Source organism: Cervus canadensis, chromosome 9, assembly GCF_019320065.1.
Source record: "Cervus canadensis isolate Bull #8, Minnesota chromosome 9, ASM1932006v1, whole genome shotgun sequence".
Classification (NCBI taxonomy): Eukaryota; Metazoa; Chordata; class Mammalia; order Artiodactyla; family Cervidae; genus Cervus; species Cervus canadensis.
The window spans coordinates 21,994,582-22,016,999 of NC_057394.1; the positions used below are offsets into that span (position 1 = coordinate 21,994,582).

At 36.7% G+C, this 22,418-nt stretch overlaps 1 protein-coding gene across 3 annotated transcripts in view; it reads right to left on the minus strand.

The window, feature by feature from the left end:
* Positions 1 to 22,418, minus strand: part of GPC5 (glypican 5) — a 1,510,050-nt gene that overhangs the window by 1,123,290 nt on the left and 364,342 nt on the right. For all 3 annotated transcript variants that reach the window (XM_043477854.1, XM_043477855.1, XM_043477856.1), the window contains exon 5: positions 19,533 to 19,658. In XM_043477854.1, the coding sequence (XP_043333789.1) occupies positions 19,533 to 19,658 (126 nt within the window). The remainder of the gene's footprint in view (positions 1 to 19,532; positions 19,659 to 22,418) is intronic.

The following is a 22,418-nucleotide window of genomic DNA, read 5'->3' on the forward strand; positions in this document are numbered from 1 at the left end:
ATAATAAAAATAATAATAAAGTTTGCTAGAGAATAGTTCCCCAAAGACCCACATTAAAAAGCATGATAAATTAAGCCAATACAAGCACTAATGGATCAAACTTGTGTATGCTTCTTGAGGCTCACTGTGTTGATTTGGATCAAGTCCCAAAGAGAAGCTGACTTGCATCTTGCATGAATAAATCCCTAATTAGCTGCCCAGTCCTGAAGCTTTTCCAGTTCACAAATATCTTGATCTTAAGGTCTGGATGACACAAGGAACTTTTGGCTAAAGAATATTTTAAAACTGTAGAACCAGAAAATATTGAAAACATCATGTTCCAACAGAAATCTTTATCCAAAATACATACACTAAGAAGTTACATATATTCAACTTTGTATAGAGAAGATCATTATTTCATCTTCACCATTTTTAAAGGAAATAATACTATCATTAATAAATGGTAAATATCCTTTCCAGATTTTTTTTTCTGGGGATGCTATATTAAAAACAGTATGATTGATATTTACTCCATGTTTATTTGCAGTTACTCAACAGTCCATTATGGTCAGTATTTAGAAATCCCCAAATAGCCATTATTGTGCAAAACTCTATATATTATATCATGCATATTTGTTTGAAAGATCAGTGATTTTAAATGCCTCACCTCCTGAGTACTGCTACAGATCTAAATGTGGCTTAAATAATAAATTTCCATTGGTGATACCAAATAAGGAGGATACCATCAATACTGTTCTTCCAGAAGTATGCAATACTTAAAATTCTGGCTGTGTAAAGGCTTCAGCCACCCAATATGCAAAATTCATTATGTAGAAGGTGCTCTGTATATCAATATGGAATTCTATCAGATACCAACTCTGCTGTAAAATCTTTATCCATAAGAATAATACAATTTCTACAATAAGATTTATCATATCATGACATCTAAACTTCCTTATGAGGGGACATGGTCCCTTTCCCACTTCTTTTTTTTTTTTTTTCCTTTCCCACTTCTTTAAAAAGTCTGAAGTCTTAGGAAAAAATAATTACTTAAAAGAAAAAAATTTGTAATACCCTAAGGCAGTGGTTTTCATATTGATTGTGCATCAGACTCATCAGGAGGGCACATTCTGGGGCCTTGGCCCCACAGTTTCTGATTTAGTAGAGGTTTGGAGTGGAGGCCAGAAAATTTAGGAACCACACTTTGGAAACAATGACTGTACTAAATGTTTGGAAAATTAAAAAAAAAAAATTATGTATCTCAAGGGCATAAGTTCTTTCATGTTTTTTTAGAGAGTATTACACTTCATTTCTCCTTAACTATGTAGCCCTACATCTTAAAGGTGAGATTTTTATGTAATATAATTAGTATAGCTCTTAAATAAATATCTTTCTTCCTCAATAATGAGTTAGGTGTCACAAAGGAATAAAACAAGCTTTCTTCTTGACTAATAAATCAGATGAAATTTATTTATTTATTTTTTTTATGGAGAAGTTAATTTTATTTTTTTTTAATTTTTATTTTTATTTTATTATTATTTTTTTTGTCATACATTGATATGAATCAGCCATAGATTTACATGTATTCTCCATCCCGATCCCCCCTCCCACCTCCCTCTCCACCCGATTTCTAATTTAAAGTACACATGTTTTAAGTGAAAAGTAGAGTGCTTAGATGAAAATAAAAATAAGGCAAACCAATACATAAATTTCAAAGAAATAAAAGAAAATGTATAACCAACTATGAATTGAACAATAGCATTCCTAAATGTATAATTTAAATATAAAGAAACTCAGATAACTAAGTTATTATTATACTAGTATCTGGAATTAATTGTTTATCGAATCACTCACATGCTCTCTGTACATGAATTTCCAATATGATTATGACATACCTCTCTTGTATTTTATTTCAAATATAAGAAATTATCCACTGATAAGTTTATTGGCTCTGATATGGAACAACAGGACCTGTAGTAGAATAATCAAACAGGCAAGGAACACCTTCACTACCAATGACCAAGTTCTCTCCTTATCCTAGTCCACCCTACTTAGTTCACTTGGGCCACTGCAACAGAAACACAGAAACTGGTGTCTTACAAGCAACCAACACTTATTTCTCACAGTTCTGGAGGCTAGGAAGTCCAAGATCAAGGTGCAGTAGATTCAGTGTCTAGAGAGGGCCTGATTCCTGGTTTAGAGATGGCTGTCTTTTCACTGGGACCTCACATGGGGGAAGTGGCGAGGGAGCTCTGTGGAGTCTCTTGTTGTTTTGTTGCTAAGCTGTGTCTGAATCTGTGACCCCATGGACTGCAGCACACCAGGCTCCTCTGTCCTCCACTATCTCCTGGAGCTTGCTCAAACACATGTCCATTGTGTTGGTGATGTCATCCAACCATTTCATCCTCTGCTGTTCCGTTTCTCCTTTTGCCTGCAGTCTTTCCCAGGATCAGGGTCTTTTCCGATGAGTCAGCTTTTCCCATCAGGTGGCCAAAGTATTGGAGCTTCAGCTTCAGCATCAGACAGTGAATATCCATGATTGATTTCCTTTAGGATTGACTGGTTTGATCTCCTTGTAGTCCAAGGGACTCTCAAGAGTCTTCTCCAGCACCACAGTTCAAAAGCATCAATTCTTCAGCATTCAGCCTTCTTTATGGTCCAACTCTCACATCTGTACATGACTACTTGAGTTTCTCTTACAACAGTACTGATCCCATTAGAGCTCCACCTCATAACCTAATCAACTTCCAAAGGCCCCACCTCCTCATACCATCACATCAGAGGTTAGGTCCCAATATACAAATCTGGGGGAAACACAAACCTTCCATCTATACCACACCTCCTCATCCAGGGTGTCAGACGTGTGAACCAGGTTGGTTTTGGGTTCTACTCAGTTGGGAGAGCAATGATCAGGGTGTTCTAATCAGTTCCCTACCACTCTGTAATCTCCCAAACACTGTCTACTTGACATGCAGTGCAGCAATTACCATTTTCTGTTTTATGAAGTTTCTATCTCAAATATTTCTAAACCTAACACGGAAAAACTAAAGAGAACCGACTGCTTCCCTGTGCCTCAGACAGCAAAGGATCTACCTGCAGTGCAGGAGACCTGGGTTCAAACCCTGAGTCAGGAAGATCTCCTGGAGAAAGGAATGGCAACCCACTCCAGCATTCTTGCCTGGGCAATCCCATGGACCGAGGAGCCTGGCAAGCTACAGTCCATGGGATCACAAATAGTCAGACACTACTGAGCCACTAACACGCTCACTTTGAATGTATAGCACAAGGAGCTTGGCTCAGTGCTCTGTGGTGACCTATAAGGATGAGATGGGAGGAGAGAAGGAGGTCCAAGAAGGAAGGGATGTATGTATACATATAGCTGATTCTCCAGTGCCAATACTTTGGCCACCTGATGTGAAGATTGACTCATTAGAAAAGACCCTGTGCTGGGAAAGATTGAAAGCAGGAGAAGGGGATGACAGAGGATGAGACAGTTGGACGGCAACACTGACTCGAAGAACGTGAGTTTGAACAAGCTCTTGGAGTTGGACAGGGAACTTCCCGATGGACAGGGAAGCCTAGCATGCTGCAGTCCATTGGGTTGCAAAGAGTTGGACACGAATGAACAACTGAGCAACAACAAATAGCTGATTCACTTTGTGGCAGAAATGAACACAATATTGCAAAACAACTATACCCTACTAAAAAAGAAACTTTCATTTGCTCTTATTTTATTTGACAACTCACTTGTATTTTATTTAAAATTCATGGGCTTTTCAATATACTGTTCTTCAGCAAGGTAACATTTATATTTCAGAAAAATATGTGATAATTTTCCTTTAATATTTGTACAAATAAATTTATTTATTTAGTTATTTATTTATTTTGGAAAGGGACCGAAAGCACATGGTAAATTATAAAAGCACACAGAATGACAAGCAATCATTTTTTCTTTCTATGCATGTCCTCCAGTTCTCTTCTGCAGCTATGTCCGCATCACTACATACACAACTATGACTTTCTTTTTAAAAATCAAAACTATACTCTACTTTAACATACCATTACCGTTCATTAGGAGAGGAGTGTGGTCAGTCATGTCTGACTCTTTGCGACCCCATGGACCATAGCCTACCAGGCTCCTCTGTGCATGGGATTCTCCAGGTAAGATTACTGGAGTGGATTGTCATTTCTTTCTCCGAGGGATCTTCCTGACTCAGGGATCAAACTTGCATCTGCAGCATCTCCTACATTGCCAGTGGGTATTTCCCTATTAATGGACATTTTGGTTATCCCTACTTTATGCAGCCATAAACTATACATGATGCAAGCTCTTGTTTATGTATTTGGTATGTCTGAGGATGAATTGTTATATGTGAAACAGCTGCTCCATAGGGCATATACATTTGAGATATTGATGTGTGTTATCCAATTGTCCTTCAAAGATGTAGAAGACATAGAAATAATTCTTCTTCTTTTGAGGTATTTAAATACCTTTTTCTCTACACTTTGGTCAGTGAACAAATGACTTGTCTTTTAATTTAACTTGCACTTATTTGTGTTGGAAATTCTTTAACTTAATTGGGATTACTTTTGCACATGTTTAAAAACTTCTGATAAGTTTCTCTGAACTGCTTATTGATGTGCTTTTCTATTATATGTTTAATGTTTTTATAATTTACATGAGGAAGAGCTATATTAGAGGGGAAAAGTTTCTGTGATATAGGTTCTGCACGTTTTCTCCTCATTGTGGTCACATACTTGTAGTTTCCTTATGGTATGCACTGCTCTGCAAGAAGACAAATCTCTCAGATAACACAAATCTGACAGATTTTCATTCACTGTGAATAATAATGTTTTATCCTTTAGAGGCAACATGTTCAATTTCTTTCTCTTTTTTCATTTTCTCTCTCTCATACTGCACACACATCAGCCAGTATGGAATGGTAAGTTTCTCTTTGTTTCCTCTCCAACTTCAAATTCAATATTACTCTCCATGAAGCATCCAGGTTATATCAGTCCTGGCTCGGTGCCTCCAGTGACTTCTTAAGGCACCTAGAATAAAGTTCAAACTTCTTCCATGGCCCGTGCACTCTGACACTTTCCCATCTACAGTCTTACTCCAGAGAATCCTCACACATCACTCACCTCACTCTGCTCCATCCATGATGATTTCCCTCAGACACATGAAGCATCATGGTCTTTCTACTTGGAAAAATCAGATCTTCCCACATTTTCAGTTTAAATGTGATTTCTCCAGAGAAATAGTCCCTGAAGACTTAACCTAAAACCCACCAACTCTAGAACTTCAGCTCTAGAAGAGTACCAACTTGCCATCTCAGTCATCACCTAGAACACTACTTATGATGCTTAATTTTATGCGTCAATGTGACTAGGCTTTGATATTCAATACTAATGCCAAAGACATCTTTAGATGTTGCTGTGAAGGTGTTTTCTATATGTGATTAACATTTTTAGATTTTGAGTAAAGCAGATGATCTGCATGATATGGGTTGGTCTCATCCAATCAGTTGAAAGTCATAAGAGAAAATACAGAGGTTCCCAGAAAAGGAAAATATTCTACCTCCAGGCTGCCTTGGATTCAAGACTGTAACACTGACTTTCAACAGAATTTCTACCCTGCCTAGAGATCTAAACAGATCTCAGATTTACCAGCCCCCCACATTCCTGTAAGCTAATTCCTTAAAATCCCTTTCTAAACATAGATGATAGATGATGATGATAGCTAGATAGATCCTATTGATACCACAGGTTCTGATCTTCTGGATAACCCTAATACAACTAATACATTACTACATATTTATCACATAGAAAGCCCCCTCACTGCAGGTATCATGTTTATACTAACACTTAACTTCTGAAGAAACACGTATGGCAATTTTAGAAACAAGACTTCAAACTAGACAGCAAAGACTCAATTACAAACCAACAGTATAATACATTTTTTTTAATACTTTGTAATACTCTCTATATTTACTCCACACTCACTAAAAGACATGCATTTTGTTTGATAAAAGTAATTTAAATATATTACTCTAAAATGCTGTTGATTTACTGATTCAATATACCTAAAATACCTAGATTCTGTTTAGAATAATCTACAAAGGGACTGATATTTCATTCATGCTTACAACTGTCATTTCATATTTAATTTATGTAAAATTATATGAAAAATTTTATATCTCACATATCATATATTAATGACTTGCCTGTGTGCATGCATCATGCTAAGTTGCTTCAGTCATTTCTGACTCTTTGCTGCCCTATGGACTATGGCCCACCAGGCACCTCTGTCCATGAAATTCTCCAGGCAAAAATACTGGAGTGGGTTGCCATTCCCTTCTCCAGGGGATTTCCCTGACCTAGGGATGGAAACCAGGCAGATTCTTTACTATCTGAGCCACCAGGGAAGCCCCATATTAATGCCTTACTGGTTAACAGAGTCTTCTATTTATTAGGAGGAGGGCTTTCTTGCTGTCAGAACTGCATAGAATGGGGCAAAGAAATGAGCAGCTTTGTACCAATTTAGATAAAATTTGGTTGATGCTGATAGAGGGAACTCAAAAATTAATGGCATTTCTTAAAATTAAAATATTGTTTTTTTATAATATAGAAATGTTATGAAAAATTTAAGCACTAAGTGTCTAGAGAGCAAAATTTTCTTATTTGCTTTTCCCTCCCCCCAACCATTGTCCAGAGCCTTTTACTGTTCAGATGAGCTGACTTTCAGGCAACTTCCAAAACTTGAGACTCATTTCCCTTATGATTCTAAAACTCTTGAGTTTCTTATTCAATAGCCCAAAGATTTATAACTTGAATTCTTTGTGGTTCCATTACATATAAAACTGATTAAAGATAGAGCTTTGAAAGTGGATTATACAAAAAAATACTCAAAAAATAATCTGCATTCATTTATCTCCTAAAAGGGAAAAAATTAAAATATTGCCTTATTTTAGTTATGAGTAAATGAAATCTTCAGAATAATGAAATACATAATTATATTAATCATATAAGTCAAAACATAAAGGTCAGTAATTTAATGTTACATTAACATGCAAGTAATTTCAAATCAAATTTTAGAAATGCATTTCAACAATATCTAGTAAAATTTACTCATTTGTTTTGAAGAATGTATCCGAAAATAAGGACCTTGATGGTTGGGCAAGAGAATATCCTAACTGATGGGCTATTTTCATAAAATAAATGAAACTACACTGAACTCTATTTGAAGAAGAAAGTATTAAAAATAAGTGACTGTTCTCTTTCTGGCATTTTTTCGAAAATATAATAAATCATTCACTGATTAATTTGTATCCTGTGATATGGAAGGAACTAGACTAAGAAAAAATATGTGCCATCTTTATAGATAATTAAACTAACAGCTATTTTACTAAAAAGGGAATAGTTTTTCATTTCTAAGTTCAATATGAAAATGAAGGATAAGTAAGAAATTGCTCAGGGTACTGTAAGTAATATAAGAATAGGCTTCCCAGAGCCCTTGAAGACTGCTGCTATTTGCAATAACACAATCTGTAGTCACAAGTCTATGGAACTGTGATGAAATCTGTACCCCTAAAGAGATAACAACTTCTGTGCCAAACAGATGGGAAAAGGTCCTTTAGCTTTCCACGTCAGTGAACTTTTATCTTGTTCTGTCTTATTCTTTTTTTCATCTTCCTCTCACATAATCTCTGATGGAAGCAGGTAACATGTTAAAAATAGCTTCCTCGTACCATGTCAATCCGGTGAGCAACTTAGACACACGGTAATGACTGATGTTCAAGCTCATTTTGTTTTAGTGATTCTGTTTACAACATGTATTTCCTTTGGGGATTCAATGGATGAAGAGAAATGACTTTAAGTGTAGCAGCCTTAAAACTGTCATTTCACCAAAACAATCTGTTGTGTGATGTATTTATATTTAGCATGGCTTCAGACATTTATTTCCAGCCAACTGGTAGTTCATTACAATCAACTTTAAGACAGTGATTGACTATCTCTAAACAACTGCTTCAGAGTAAAATATTTTTCTTTTATCTTTGCAATGCTTTTATTTTGTATCTCAACTTTGAGTTCTCCCATGAGAAAACTGATGTATGGCATGGGTACAAGACAGATCACAGTTCGCCAAAACTGGAGTATTGAAACTGCCTATTATGATATATTTTCTCTACTTCTATCCTCAATGAAATAATCTTATAAACTAGTAATAAGGCATATCTCCTACTTCAAGCCCAAATCCCTAATATTAATTTGACTGGCCCATAAACTAATCTTCTTTGTTTTCCTTTGTTTTCCAACGTCTTTGTTTTCCAAATGAATGTCTTCTGATCCACAATAGAAAACATTCAATGAAGAGAGAAGATCAGTGCAAAAGTGTTTCATTCCTTCTGAAGTAAAGGAATATAAACTGTTCAACAAGAAGATTGAATAGTTTCTGAATGTTTACTATATGATAGCTAATATTCTAAATTGTTATTGTGGATAACATTTAATTCTCAAATATGAGATATGCACTATTTTCAGTCACATTTTAAAGACTGAAAACTGATGCAATTAGAAGTTAATAAATGAGCTTTTACTGGTTTTCTGAATGAATGGCTACACTATAATGGACATGGGAAAGTTTAATACACAAGTAGTCAGGACACACCTATGAAGCTTAAATGCAAGTGTTGAGAAGTAGAAGAGATACTCTGAAAGGTTACATGCAAATGTAAATAATGCAGTTTAAGAAGCCACCAAACTTAATGCATTTGCTCCCATTCTTTGTCCTGCTTCTAAGTCAGCTGATTAAACTTCCATCCAGTCTTAGTTACCCTCTAAACCATTCACACTTGTAATCCTTGGATAAGTGATGTTTTCCTCTACATCATAATCTAAATGAGAGGGCTCATATCTGCCTTGTCTATTCACTGTATCTACATCATCTACAACAGCATATGTGACAGAATAGACTGTTGACAATAAAATTTTAATTATGCCTTATTATAATTTTTATTTACTGTGTGTGTGTCCAGTCATGTCCGACTCTTGTGGACTCATGGATTATAGCCTCCCAGGCACCTCTGCTCATGGAATTTTCCAGGCAAAAATTCTAGAGTAGGGTGCCATTTCCTACTCCAGGGGATCTTCCAGACCCAGGGACTGATCTGCATCCCTTGAGTTTCCTGCATTGACAGGCAGAATCTTTACCACTAGAGTCACCTGGGAAGCCCAGTTCTATTTATTATGTTTTACACCACCCTTATGGCAGAAAGTGAAGAGGAACGAAAAAGCCTCTTGATGAAAGTGAAAGAGGAGAGTGGAAAAGCCGGCTTAAAGCTCAACATTCAGAAAAATAAGATTTTGGCATCTGGTCCCATCACTTCATGGGAAATAGATGGAGAGACAGTGGAAACAGTGTCAGACTTTATTTTGGGGGACTCCAAAATCACTGCAGATGGTGACTGCAGCCATGAAATTAAAAGATGCTTACTCCTTGGAAAGAAAGTTATGACCAACCTAGATAGCATATTAGAAAGCAGAGACATTACTTTGCCAACAAAGGTCCGTCTGGTCAAGGCTATGGTTTTTCCAGTGGTCATGTATGGATGTGAGAGTTGGACTGTAAAGAAAGCTGAGTGCTGAAGAATTGATGCTTTTGAACTGTGGTGTTGGAGAAGACTCTTGAGAGTCCCTTGAACTGCAAGGAGATCCAACCAGTCCATCCTAAAGGAGATCAGTTCTGGGTGTTCATTGGAAGGACTGATGCTGAAGCTGAAACTCCAATACTTTGGCCACCTCATGTGAAGTTGACTCATTTGAAAAGACCCTGATGCTGGGAGGGATTGGGGGCAGGAGGAGAAGGGGATGACAGAGGATGAGATGGCTGGATGGCATCACTGACTTGATGGACATGAGTTTGGGTAAGCTCTGGGTGTTGGTGATGGACAGGGAAGCCTGGCATGCTGCAATTCATGGGGTCGCAAAGAGTCGGACACGACTGAGTGACCGAACTGAATTGATAAAATTTTCAAACACACACAAATACAAAAAACACCCTGTAGCCATAATATACCTTCCACGACTATCTACACACATATACAGTATATGCATATATGTGTACTTAGTTGCTCAGTCGTTTCCAACTCTTTGCAACCCTGTAGACTGTATCCCACCAGTCTCCTCTACCATGGGAATTCTCCAGGCAAGAATACTGCAGTGGGTTGCCATGCCCTTCTCCAGGGAATCTTGCCAGCCCAGGGATAGACCCAGGTCTCCCACATTACAGGCAGATTCTTTACTGTCTGAACCACCAGAGAAGCCCATATACATATATACATTGCATATTTAGTGTGATCATCTTTCCATGATTCAATGATTGATTTTAAAGCAAATTTCAGACATCATCTCATCTCATCCATAAATATTTAAGAGGTTATTTCAAATGAATGAATCAAGACCCATATCATATATTACCCCTTTTATTAAACATTTTTCAAATCCTCTCAACCAAATGAGATTTTTCCTTATTTGAAAGTCTGTCGGATTTTTTTATGTCTCACTTATTTAACAGTATCTGTCTTGTTGGTGTTCATACTGTGAACATGTTCTCTACCTGTGTTTGGAATTGAAGTCCCTGACGTGGGGACAAAGTCTTACTTACCTTTGTATCCCATTTAAAGCCAACTGCAGTATTGAAAATGGAATCTAGTTTCCTGTCTTCTACCCCCCAGTTCCAAATACATGTAAAAGGATGTGAAAATAGCATTTTTTCTGTTTCCATTTCAGCTGAGAATAAGACAATTGACAGCATTCCAAACTGAAGCACTAGGCTTAAAAAACAAATGGCTGAAAACTGGTTTTCAGTCTTTCACCCTGATGTCCACCTTAATTGTATTAAAGAACTGAGGTTGAAGAGACAAAAGGAGAGAACTTTTTGAAGAAACTTGTTAGACTGCTGTGTCATCCCCATATTCATTCATGCTAAGTGAGAGAGGCTGAGGGATCCTTATAAATTGAAGGATTAAAAGGACTAGTAGCTGATCCATGCCTAAGAAAATGGAAGGTGGCCCATGTTTGTAGTAGAAGCTACCTACCTAATAGGAGAGTAAAGAGAAGCTACTCCGCTGAATACAGGCTGTACTTCTACCAAAAGCAGGAGACAGAAGCACAAAGTTTCTGTGGCCTTGAGTGGACCATGAGGGAGAAAAGAATCCCACCAAGAGATCTCAGCAGAAAAAAGCCAGAATTGACCATCAGATGGAGAAGACCAGGGGGTAGGCCTTGTCCTGAACACACGGAAGCCACAGAACATCAGTCTTAATACCTGCCAAGCTAGGGATCATTAAGGAGAGAGGCAAAATAATCAGCCAAAAGAATATTCCTTTCTCTTACCCCTTTTCTCTCACTGCTGCCTCAGTGTTCCTCCAGATCCAAGCTGGGGGAGTCATAAACATGAGCTGGAGGACAAGAAGTCAAGGTGGGCATGGGGACCTGGAGTGCTTCACCTCCATGTAGGTACCTCCAAGACTGAAGCAATACCTCAGAGGAATGGGGAGAAAGGGCCACTCTAAGTGAAGCTCTGATGATCAAGTCGACCTAGAACCTTCTTTTGATGAATTTAGACTTTCTATGGGCTGAATTTAATTACTGAACTGCTGAATTTAATTAGCAACTGCTTATGGAACTAATGACAATTAGAAATCCTTCAGACACTAGTGACCAAAAAATCTTTTGAGAATTAGCTATGATTTCATTCTAGTGACAGGGAAAAGCAGCCTTCAGAGAGGGTTTAGTGAAAGTTTCTGTTTTCACCTTTGTGTTCCAGCTACCTAAACGTAATGATTGTGTACTTCATAGGGACAACTGACTATTAAGTCAATAAGCCAGTGAAGAAAGATTCAAAAGAAATTTCTCGGTTTGAAAAATGAGACACCGTGCAATTATTGCCACCTTAATGGGGCATTTCTTAGAAAACACCAAAATGTGTATATTGACTTGAGAACAATGGGTATTTTCTTAGGCTTTAACACTAGTTTGAAATGTCAGAACTTGGAGCAAAGTTGACAAAATGAGCATCCTCTTGCTACCTTTTCCTATCTTATTTTCTATAGAACTAAACTGTGGAATAACTATTTCAGGCACTACCATTTAAATAAAAATCATCTGCCAAGCAAGTGTACTGTAGTAAGACATAAGAAGATTGTACACAGTCAAGAACTCTGCACATTTTACGCTCATTTAGAACCTAATACATCAGTCATACCAATTCTTTGTCCATTGGCTCCAAACTGTGTATTCTACAATGAAAGGAAGTTGACAGTCTCTTATATCTGGGCTTCCTGGGTGGCTCAGTGGTAAAACAAACAAACAAACCAACAAAATCTGCCTGCCAATGCAGGAGAAATAGGAGACACAGGCCTGATCCTTGGGTTAGGAAGATCCTCTGAAGAAGGAAATGGCAACCCGCTTCAATATTCCTGCCTGGAAAATTCCATGGACAGAAGAGCCTGGTGGGCTACAGTCCATGAGATGACAAAGAGTCAGACAGACTGAGCATGCACACATGTACATATATGCTATAATATATCTAAATATATCTAAAACCACACTTTCTATTCCCGCCACAAAAGAGCAAAAATGTTTCAGTTCTTCCCATACTGAAGAAAGCAGACTCAGAATTTTGACCTTGGGTGCACCTTGACACTTTCATCCACCACTAGCCCAGGTGCCTCACCTGTGATAAAGACAATCATACCTAATAAATCTCTAAGACAGGAGCTTTCCTGAGTTCTTCAGACTGTGGTTTCATTAACATGTCTATGGAAGTGCACAGAATGACACAGGCATGATTCTAAGGTTAAGTTAGAAAAAAAATCAGTATCCAGAGTCAGCCATAGGTAGGAACTCTTATGATTCATTTCTTTTCTTCTCATTTTTCAGACACTCAATTTCATTTTGGAACCACGTATGACTCACCCAAATGTTATCACCAAGCCACACCCCCAAGTCACCAAATCTCTTCTCATATTAAAACATTTATAAAAGTTTTTTCCACAGAGTTCTGTTAGCTCTAAAAATTATTGATGTGTTCAATGATACCAGTCTTGGCCTCTCAGATAATAGAGAAGCTGTGTTATAAAATAAATTTCAGTAGATAAGAAGATATATGACATATAAATGCAAAATGTATTACAGGAATTATGGTGAATTTAGAGGTTACAATAAAACACAAATGAGGGGGTTCACTTCACTAGGACTCAAAAAAAGAAGTGGGAAGTTGTTTGGAATTAGCAGATGGAAACTATTATATATAGACTGGATAAACAACAAGGTCCTACCGTATAGCAGAAGGAACCATATTTAATGTTCTGTGATTAAACTATAACGGAAAAGAAAATGAAAAGAATATATATATAAGTAAATTACTTTACTGTATAGCAGAAATTAACACAACATTGCAAATCAACTATACTTGAATAATTTTTAAGTGAGATTTTGGCAAAACTGCATATAGAGTTGTATGGAGAAAAACATTTAATTTAAAATTATTCCATATTAATGGAACAGTGGAACTATCAAGGTTCATGGCAGATTGCTGTGACGGAGTACGAGTGGGGATGCCTCATAATCACTCGTTTTAAGTGACCTCCAATTCCAAACCAAGTAAGATAAGCCAAAGGTATGATAACAATGATGAGTATTACAAAGGTGTGCTTCAATATTATCAATCTGATTGAATACGTAGAAATTGCAAGGGGTAAAAAATAGAAAACAGGCTGGTGTTAAGTCATAAAGAACATACTGCCTTTGTATAAGCAACACAGGAAAAACAGCCAGTTGTTACATTAGTACAATCCTGAGCCCTGCATGGGTTTAAAATGTAGTCTGTGACATTTGGAAACTAAGTTGGGTGTTTTAAAAAAAAGAACATATAATTGAATGTAGGAAAGTCAGGAAGAAACAGAAAATTTGAAGATGAAGTAGTTTTCCACATAAATAATGGGTAAAAAGGGGGGGAAAGTGAGGTTAAAAAAGTCATGGTCAGGAAAAATGTCATTTGATGGAAAGAAAACTGATAATAGATAAGTATAAAATCTCATATTTTTTAAGGTTTTATATTCTTTTCTGATTTTTAAAAATTCAATTATAATATGTTGACATGGGGCACCTTAGCATAAGAGTTCAAAAAGAAAACACTGTGTTAAGAAAGTAGCATTACCCAATCCCTCTGAGTCTTCCCAGTGCACCAGCAGTGCACTACAATATTGTAAAGTAATTAGCCTCCAACTAATAAAAATAAATGAAAAAAAAATAAATAAAAGCATCAATTCTTTGTGAAAAAAAAAAAAAGAAAGTAGCATTATAGAACATTAACTACATCAAGATGAAGTAGAAATCACATGGATTATTTATTTTAATAGAATACTTAACAGCTATTGGCTAGTTTAAGAGTTGCTGCGGAAGTCATAAATTCCTGGAGATCGAAGGAGAGTTACTGGATTATCTATTAATCAAAAAGGAAAAAGAAACCCTGGAAATTAAGCAGCTGTCATCTGAACTTCAGTACTCAGAAAGACAAGTGCAAGCCTTCAAACAATCAATTTGCAATCACAGGGAACTCAGCACAGAGTAGGCACTGGCAGGCCTTTCAGAGAACATTTTTGTGTCATGAAGAAGAGATGGGAGGCAAGATATAGAACTATGTGGATTTTAGTGATAGAGCTTCATCGTTAATCAGGAATTCCTTGAGCTATGTACCTTGGTGTCTTGATAGTGTATACAGTATGTACACACTCTTCAAAATCATTCAAACTAAAAGAGATTGTTTCATAAATTAACATGCTACAGCTATTTGACATATTTCATCTTCAACCACAAAGTAATTCCACTTCTTTTGATGAGCAAAAAGGTGATTTGACCCAGTTTATAGGCCCGTCATAATATTGAAACAAGCTGTATGGTTCTCCTATTCTTTAAGGCAGGACATCAAGCACATAAATAATGTTATCAATCATCTCCTTAAAAATGCCTCCAGGAGGAGAAATCTTGCCAAATAATCACTTCACTCTTACAATGAATGATAGGCTCAATCTTGGCCACAAATTTGTCCTATTGATGTGTTTGGCATAATTTCTCTAGATTGAATCTGAGAGTATTACAACCCAGCATATAAAAGCAAAATAAAATCCCTACTATCTCCAAATGTGGTATGTGCTGTGTGCTCAGTCATGTCTGATTCTTTGCGATCCCATGGACCATAGTCCACCAGACTCCCCTGTCCATGGAATTCTCCAGGCAAGAATACTGGAGTGGGTTGTCATTTCCTTCTCCACCAAATGTGGTATACATTCACTTAATATTCGTTTCTTCAAAATTTGATGGCATTATTTATCTCAGTCAACTTTGGGTCTCTAAAATGGATATTCTATTTGGGGTCTTAGTGTTTTCACACTAAACTTTGTTTTTCTTAAGGAAAAAGCAGCTAATCGTTCAGGATTGTAAAATTCATCAGAACTTGACTTTACATTGAAGCCACTTTAGATAAATTCAGTGGTTCAGTATTAAAACATATCCATTAATTTTCTGAAAAATCTATATCATAAAATTTCTATAAAAGTCAAAATTGGTTAGAAACAAAATATAAAAATAGTGCTTTTATCTCAAAAAAGAATTATAAAAAGAAGAAAATAAAAATGGCCCATAATTCTAACATCACTGTAACATGCTTTCATTAAATATCAATAAATAAATACAATGCAAATAAAAAATAAAGCCTCTCCAATACTTTAAGTATAATAGCAGTTTTCACATAACTGTCCAGAAATATTCTATGTGGAACCAGTATTAGTATTTTTATTTATTCAAATCTTCTGGTAAAGTATTTAATATCCAACTTTTAACTATCTTTATTTAATAGTTATTTGAACTTATTCTGCTTTAGCAAATATAAATATGAATCATTTTTGACTGCCACACAATATTCAATGGTCAATAAACCTTGTTAACCAGATATGATGGATATTTATATTTTAGCATAGACTTTGCATTGAAAAAAATTCCTGATCTAGGTTTATATCAAAAACTAGTAGAGCCATGAATGAAATTACAATTTAAGGTACACATTAAGAGTTTTCTCAAGATTGAGCAGAAAAGAGACACCACAAAATCAGCTTACTCTAAAGCATTAGGAAGAAAATTTTGGGGAGAATTCAATGAGATGATTCTTATGAAACCTTAGTTGAGTGCTAGAAAACAACCAGGCTTGAAAAATGTTCATTTGGGAAGTAGCTTAGAGAGGTGGTAGGGAGCTAGTGTGTGAGGCTCATCAGCTGGCCTGGTGAGGCAAGGAGTAGATTGGTGACCCATGAGATAGGGACTAAAGAGGAAAAACATCCTGAGGGAAGGGAAAATGTCAGCTAAGGTGATGAGGTAGAAGGGCTATATGAGGGAAAATTAAGTGAAGTGAAAGGTGTTCACAGGAGAGTGGAGTCACACAGGGCTCTTGGAAGCAAATGAAAAACAGGAGGCTGGGTGGTATGGAAAAGGAAGACAGGAGATGGAAGCAACTGAGAATAATGAGAATTTCTCTTTCTTTACCAGAAATGTGGATGCTTCCCATGGAGAGTTCTTGCTAAAGATAAGCTTTCTTTATTCATAAACCATGAATGAGGTCTTAAAATATATATCATGTAGAAGAAAATATATATTTTTTAAACTTTATTTTTTTATTGAAGGATAATTGCTTTACAGAATTTTGTTGTTTTCTGTCAAACCTCAACACAAATCAGTCACAGGTATACATACATCCCCTCCCTCATGAGCCTCCCTCCCATCTCCCTCCCCATCCCACCCATCCAGGTTGACACAGAGCCCCGGTTTGAGTTTCCTGAGCCATACAGTAAATTCCCACTGGCCATCTATTTTACACATGGTAATGTAAGTTTCCATGTTACTCTTTCCATACATCTCACCCTATCCTATCCCCTCCCCATGTCCACAAGTCTATTCTCCATGTCTGTTTCTCCACTGCTGCCCTGTAAGTAAATTTTTCAGTATCATTTTTCTAGATTCTCTATATATGTGTTAGAATATGATATTTATCTTTCTCTTTCTGACTTACTTCACTCTGTATAATAGGTTCTAGGTTCATCCACCTCTTTAGAACTGACTCAAAGGCATTCCTTTTCATGGCTGAGTAATATTCCAATGTGTATATGTACCACCACTTCTTTATCCATTCATTTGTTGATGGGCATCTAGGCTGCTTCCATGTTCTAGCTATTGTAAATAGTGCTGCAAAAAACAATGGGATGCATGTGTCTTCTTCAATTTTGGTTTCCTCAGGGTATACGCCTAGGAGTGGGATTGCTGGGTTATATGGTGGTTTTATTCCTAGTTTTTAAAGGAATCTCCATACTGTCTTCCACAGTGGCTGAATCAATTTACATTCCCACCAACAGTGCAAGAGTGTTCCCTTTTTCCCACACCCTCTCCAGCATTTATTGTTTGTAGACTTTTTGATGATGGCCATTCTGACCAGTGTGAGGTGATATCTCATTGTAGTTTTGATTTGCATTTCTCTAATAATGAGTGATATTGAGCATCTTTTCATGTGTTTGTTAACTATCTGTATGTCCTCTTTGGAGAAATGTAGGTTTATCATTGAGTTAAAAATACTATCCCTCTGAAAAGTTTTCCCAAACCATTGATTTCTTCAACAGTATTTCCTATTATACAACCCCCTGACCAAATAATCGAGAGGAATGGGACAAATTGAAACTAAGGCTCTTGAAGCTCTAGAATCGAATGTTTAATATAATGTAATGTTATATATTAAATATATGCATATTCTGAACTAAATCATTCATTAATCACCATGAAATTTTCATTAGCCCTTGTAGAAAAATTAATACACAAAAATGTTCAATTATGGTTTGAACAATGGGAAAAGAGAAAGTATAAGTCAAAGTAGAACTTAATTACTAGATCTTAGTGGCAGAAATCTTATTAACATGAATACTGCAAGAACTCAAAATACTATGCATGCTATGACTACTCTCAGTAAAGGCAAGAAAGATATATTTAAGAATACATTTCAACATCCAAGGAGCATAATGAGAAAAGAGCAGTAGCCATGTCAGCCGAATATTTTATTTAAATTTAATTATAGTTCCTGCCTTCAGTAATATTTTCTGTGAAATCAAAGATTTCTTATGAGATATTTGAATATAAACTATAAGTAATCATTTTACTATATCAGGAATGTAACCTTTAACTATAATGAATATGATCACCCAGAAATAAAGTTTTTATTACATGAATTTATACTAACATTAATTACAGTATATGTTTATCATAGCAAATTGAATTTGCTAAATGACATTTTAAATGAACTCATCACTTTTGTGGTAACTAAACTACCTATCCTTATATGGAGTAGGCGTGTTTATAAATCAGAAAATTTAACACCCTATTTTTTGGCAGACTTCTCAATATGAAATACACTAAAACATTCAAATATAAACACAGCACAGGCCTACATTCTATGATAATCACTAGCACTGGAAAATCAACTAATTTCCGGCAAATTACATGGACCAACACTATGGTTTCAGAGAGAAAATAGGACTTTCTCAAGCTCAAGAAATTACTTGAGAGCACAACCAGTTATAGGAAGCGAAGGAAAATAAACTCAAAGAAATTCTAGACAGTGAGAAAAGAAAGGTAGAAAAAAATTCACTCCTGAGCTTGAGAACAACTGACAATATATAAATAAACAATGCCTCCAACAGACATACACAAAAGTACCAGCTCTCTCTATTTCTCTCTCTCTATCCCCACCCCGCTCTCTCACACACACTCAAAGCGACAACTGGAGGAAGGACACATGGACACGGTGCTGTGTGCTAAGTTGTTTCAGCCCCGTCCGACTCTGCAACCCCATGGACTGTGGCCCACCAGGCTCCTCTGTCCATGGGGATTCTCCAGGCAAGGATACTGGAGTGGGTTGCCATGCCCTCCTCCAGGGGATCTTTCTGACCCAGAGATCAAATCCCACATCTGTTATGTGTACTGCATTGGCAGGCAGCTTCTTTACCACCAGCACCACCTGTGAAACCCATATTGACCCTGCGGGGACATATATCCAGATATCAACGAATCTTTGCCCAGGTATTCACATTTCACTAAATGTCCTCACTTTCTAAATAGTTATAAAATTAAAGTTAAAAAAAAAAAAAGATATTTGAGAAACAAGATAGATTGGCTAGACGTTAAGTAACACTTAATAGAAAAAGTGAGATTGTTTAGTAAGCCATAGATGGATACCAAAGAAAAGAGACCTTTCAGAACACCACATAATGCTATCACATTTCTAAAATGTCAAAAGAATCAAATTTTTCTTGGACAAACAAAAGAGAAGGAATTAATGTATCCTCTGACCTGTGGGGCAAAGTTAAAACTGAAGTAACGCATTCAAGAACAGGGGAAAATAAATACGAGGATGAAAGTGGCTGCTTGGTTTTCACAGATCACTACACATAAAATACCTTTTTACTATGTCTTCTCCATTCCAGCATGGTAGTCCATCAGCAGCCTCTAATTCATTGGCACAAAGCTGATCAGCCAGGCCCCCATAGAATGTCCTGTACAGTCGAAGGCTGTTGATAAATTCTCTGAATGGAAAAACAAAGAAAACAGTTAAACGCCAAAATTCATAAGAAATGCCAATATAAATGGCATAATGTTATGCATAATGTTTAGAAGGCAGCTCTTATAATTCTCTACTTATTTTCATATATTTAATACTTCTCTAACAATAGAGACAATAAGTACATCTTTAAAAAAATGTATTCGAATTTATTCTCTTAAATAAAAGTTTTCACTTGGTATGAACTTTATATAAGTATAGGTCCAAGAAACTGTGAATAGTACATACACACACACAAATACACGTCACTTTATTTAGCTAAAAGCCCTCACTAGTTACTGGTATTTAAACCAGTAGTTACCAGTAGTTAGTGATACTAACTACTTTCTTTTCCATATAGAAATGTCAGAGGCTTACAACAAACTGACTGACTGCTTACTGATTAAAAGTTTAGTAAGCTTGGGTGATTCTCCCATCTGGGTCTTCTCTTCGGTGTCTAAGGACATAAAGTGATGCATCTTTACTAAATATGAGAGAACTCAGGTATGTGACACACTTCAGCAGCATGAAAATAAAAGTGATTGGAGTGAGTAATGTATAATACATTTGCTAAGTTATTTTGCCCTCTTATACTGCTTCCCTTTTCAGTATAAACTGCGGAAAGAGGAAATTCAACATAACGGCAGATTTTCAATTTAGAAATCCAAGACTTTGGAGTTTTAAAGCCAAAGCTTTGAGGTCTCAAAACCTTGAGTTCTAGCATTTCAAAAGACCAAGTCTTAAAGACTTTAGTTTTGAACTTTTTCACATACATAGCTGTTCTGGGGGAAAAAAGAAAACTCACTAGTCTAATCCAGATGAAATGTCCCCTGGACCAAAAGGCAGGGACAGGAGATGGAAATGTTGGAAGGACAGTAAACTTCAGAAATCTGGATGAGTGATTAAAATATAGCAATTATGAAACCACATTCCCCATTGATACTTTTGAAAGAATTTCTTTGAAAATGAAATTAAACAGCAGCGGTGGTTATAAATTATAGCTGGAACAATCAAACTTTTAAAAATTAAATCTAATTTTGAAAACACTAAGCCTCAACAGTTTCAACTTGTAATTTTCTCTCTCACTGGCATTTGAAGAACTAGTGATATAAAACTGCTGGAGTTGTAAAAAAAAAACACCACTCTGTTTGAAGGATAAATACAACTTTCAAATATGTAAGATTTGCAATCATAGAGAAAATCAGATGTTCCCATGGCAAGTGTCTGGTGAGTATTTAATCAAACTTTTGAGACCCTGGTTCAATTCCTGGGTCGGGAAGATCCGCAGTGATTTTGGAGCCCAAGAAAATAAAGTCTTGTCACTGCTTCCATTGCTTCCCCATCTATTTGCCATGAAGTGATGGGACCAGATGCCATGATCTTTGTTTTTTGAATGTTGAGCTTTAAGCCAGCTTCTTCACTCTCCTCTTTCACTTTTATCAAGAGGCTCTTTAGTTCTTCACTTTCTGCCTACCCACTCCAGTAGTCTTAGGCTTCCCTTGTGGCTCAGCTGGTAAAGAATCCACCTGCAATGCAGGAGACCTGGGTTCAATCCCTAGGTTGGGAAGATCCCCTGGTGAAGAGAAAGTCTGCCCACTCCAATATTCTGGCCTGGAGAATTCCATGGACTGCATAATCATGGGTCAGATACGCCTGAGCAACTTTCACTTTCACTTTTCCTTAGCAAAGCTTGACTGGACAAGTAATAACAAAACAGTCACAGGAAGCACAAATCTCTAACTCATGCTCAGTAAAAAAAAAAAGATGCTCTATCTTCTCACTAACACAGTTAAATGATTATCTATATTTTATCGATTTCCTCTACTAGAAAATAAGTCTCTCCTTGATGGCTATGTTCCACTAACTATAATGCATGAACAAACATCAATTCTCATGCGGCAGCTACTAAAGCATAATTGATGAAACTGACTGGTTCTTTCTTAGACAGCGGGGTTTAATGAATGAGAAGATGTGTGACTCCATTCCTGATTTCTATCCAACATAAATGACCACCTGTTTGGAATCAAAGAATCTTCTGGAAATGAAGAGGCCTGGCACAAACGGCTACAGATGTTGTTGCTATTCAGTCACTCACTGTGTTGTGTTCTCTTTGTGTTCTCTTTGTGACCCCATGGACTGTGGCATGCCAGGCTTCCCTGTCCTTCATTATCTCCTGGAGTTTGCTCTAACTCATGTCCATTGAGTCAGTGATGCCATCCTACAATCTCAACCTCTGTTGTCCCCTTCTCCTCCTGTCCTCAATCTTTACATCTTTATTTTCCAGCCTCCTTTCCAATGCTTCTGCCATTGCCTTAGCTTAAGTCTTAATCTTTTCACTGGAATCACTGCACCTGGAGGACATAACCTCCCATTTGTTCCTTAACAATTACGTTCCATCCTCCATGAGATTCATCTATAGAAATTCAAATCTGGTAGCCCACGACTATGCCATTCATTATCGTAAAGTCATCTATGCCTCTCTATTCTCTACAGCATAAAATCTAGTCTTCTTAGAAAGGTATATAAGACACTCTCTCAATTTCAGCAACCCAATCCACAGTTTAGAGTTCCACAAAAGTGAGATGCTTGTTATTCTCCAAACAAACGTCTATGCCTTTCCCTTCATTCTCTCTGAAAGATCATCTCTTAGAAGACTTCCCCTCATTCCATAAACCATCAACTATCAACTATATGTCACAAAATACTAAACACCATGGCATACCAAGCTCTGTGTTGGTGCCACAGC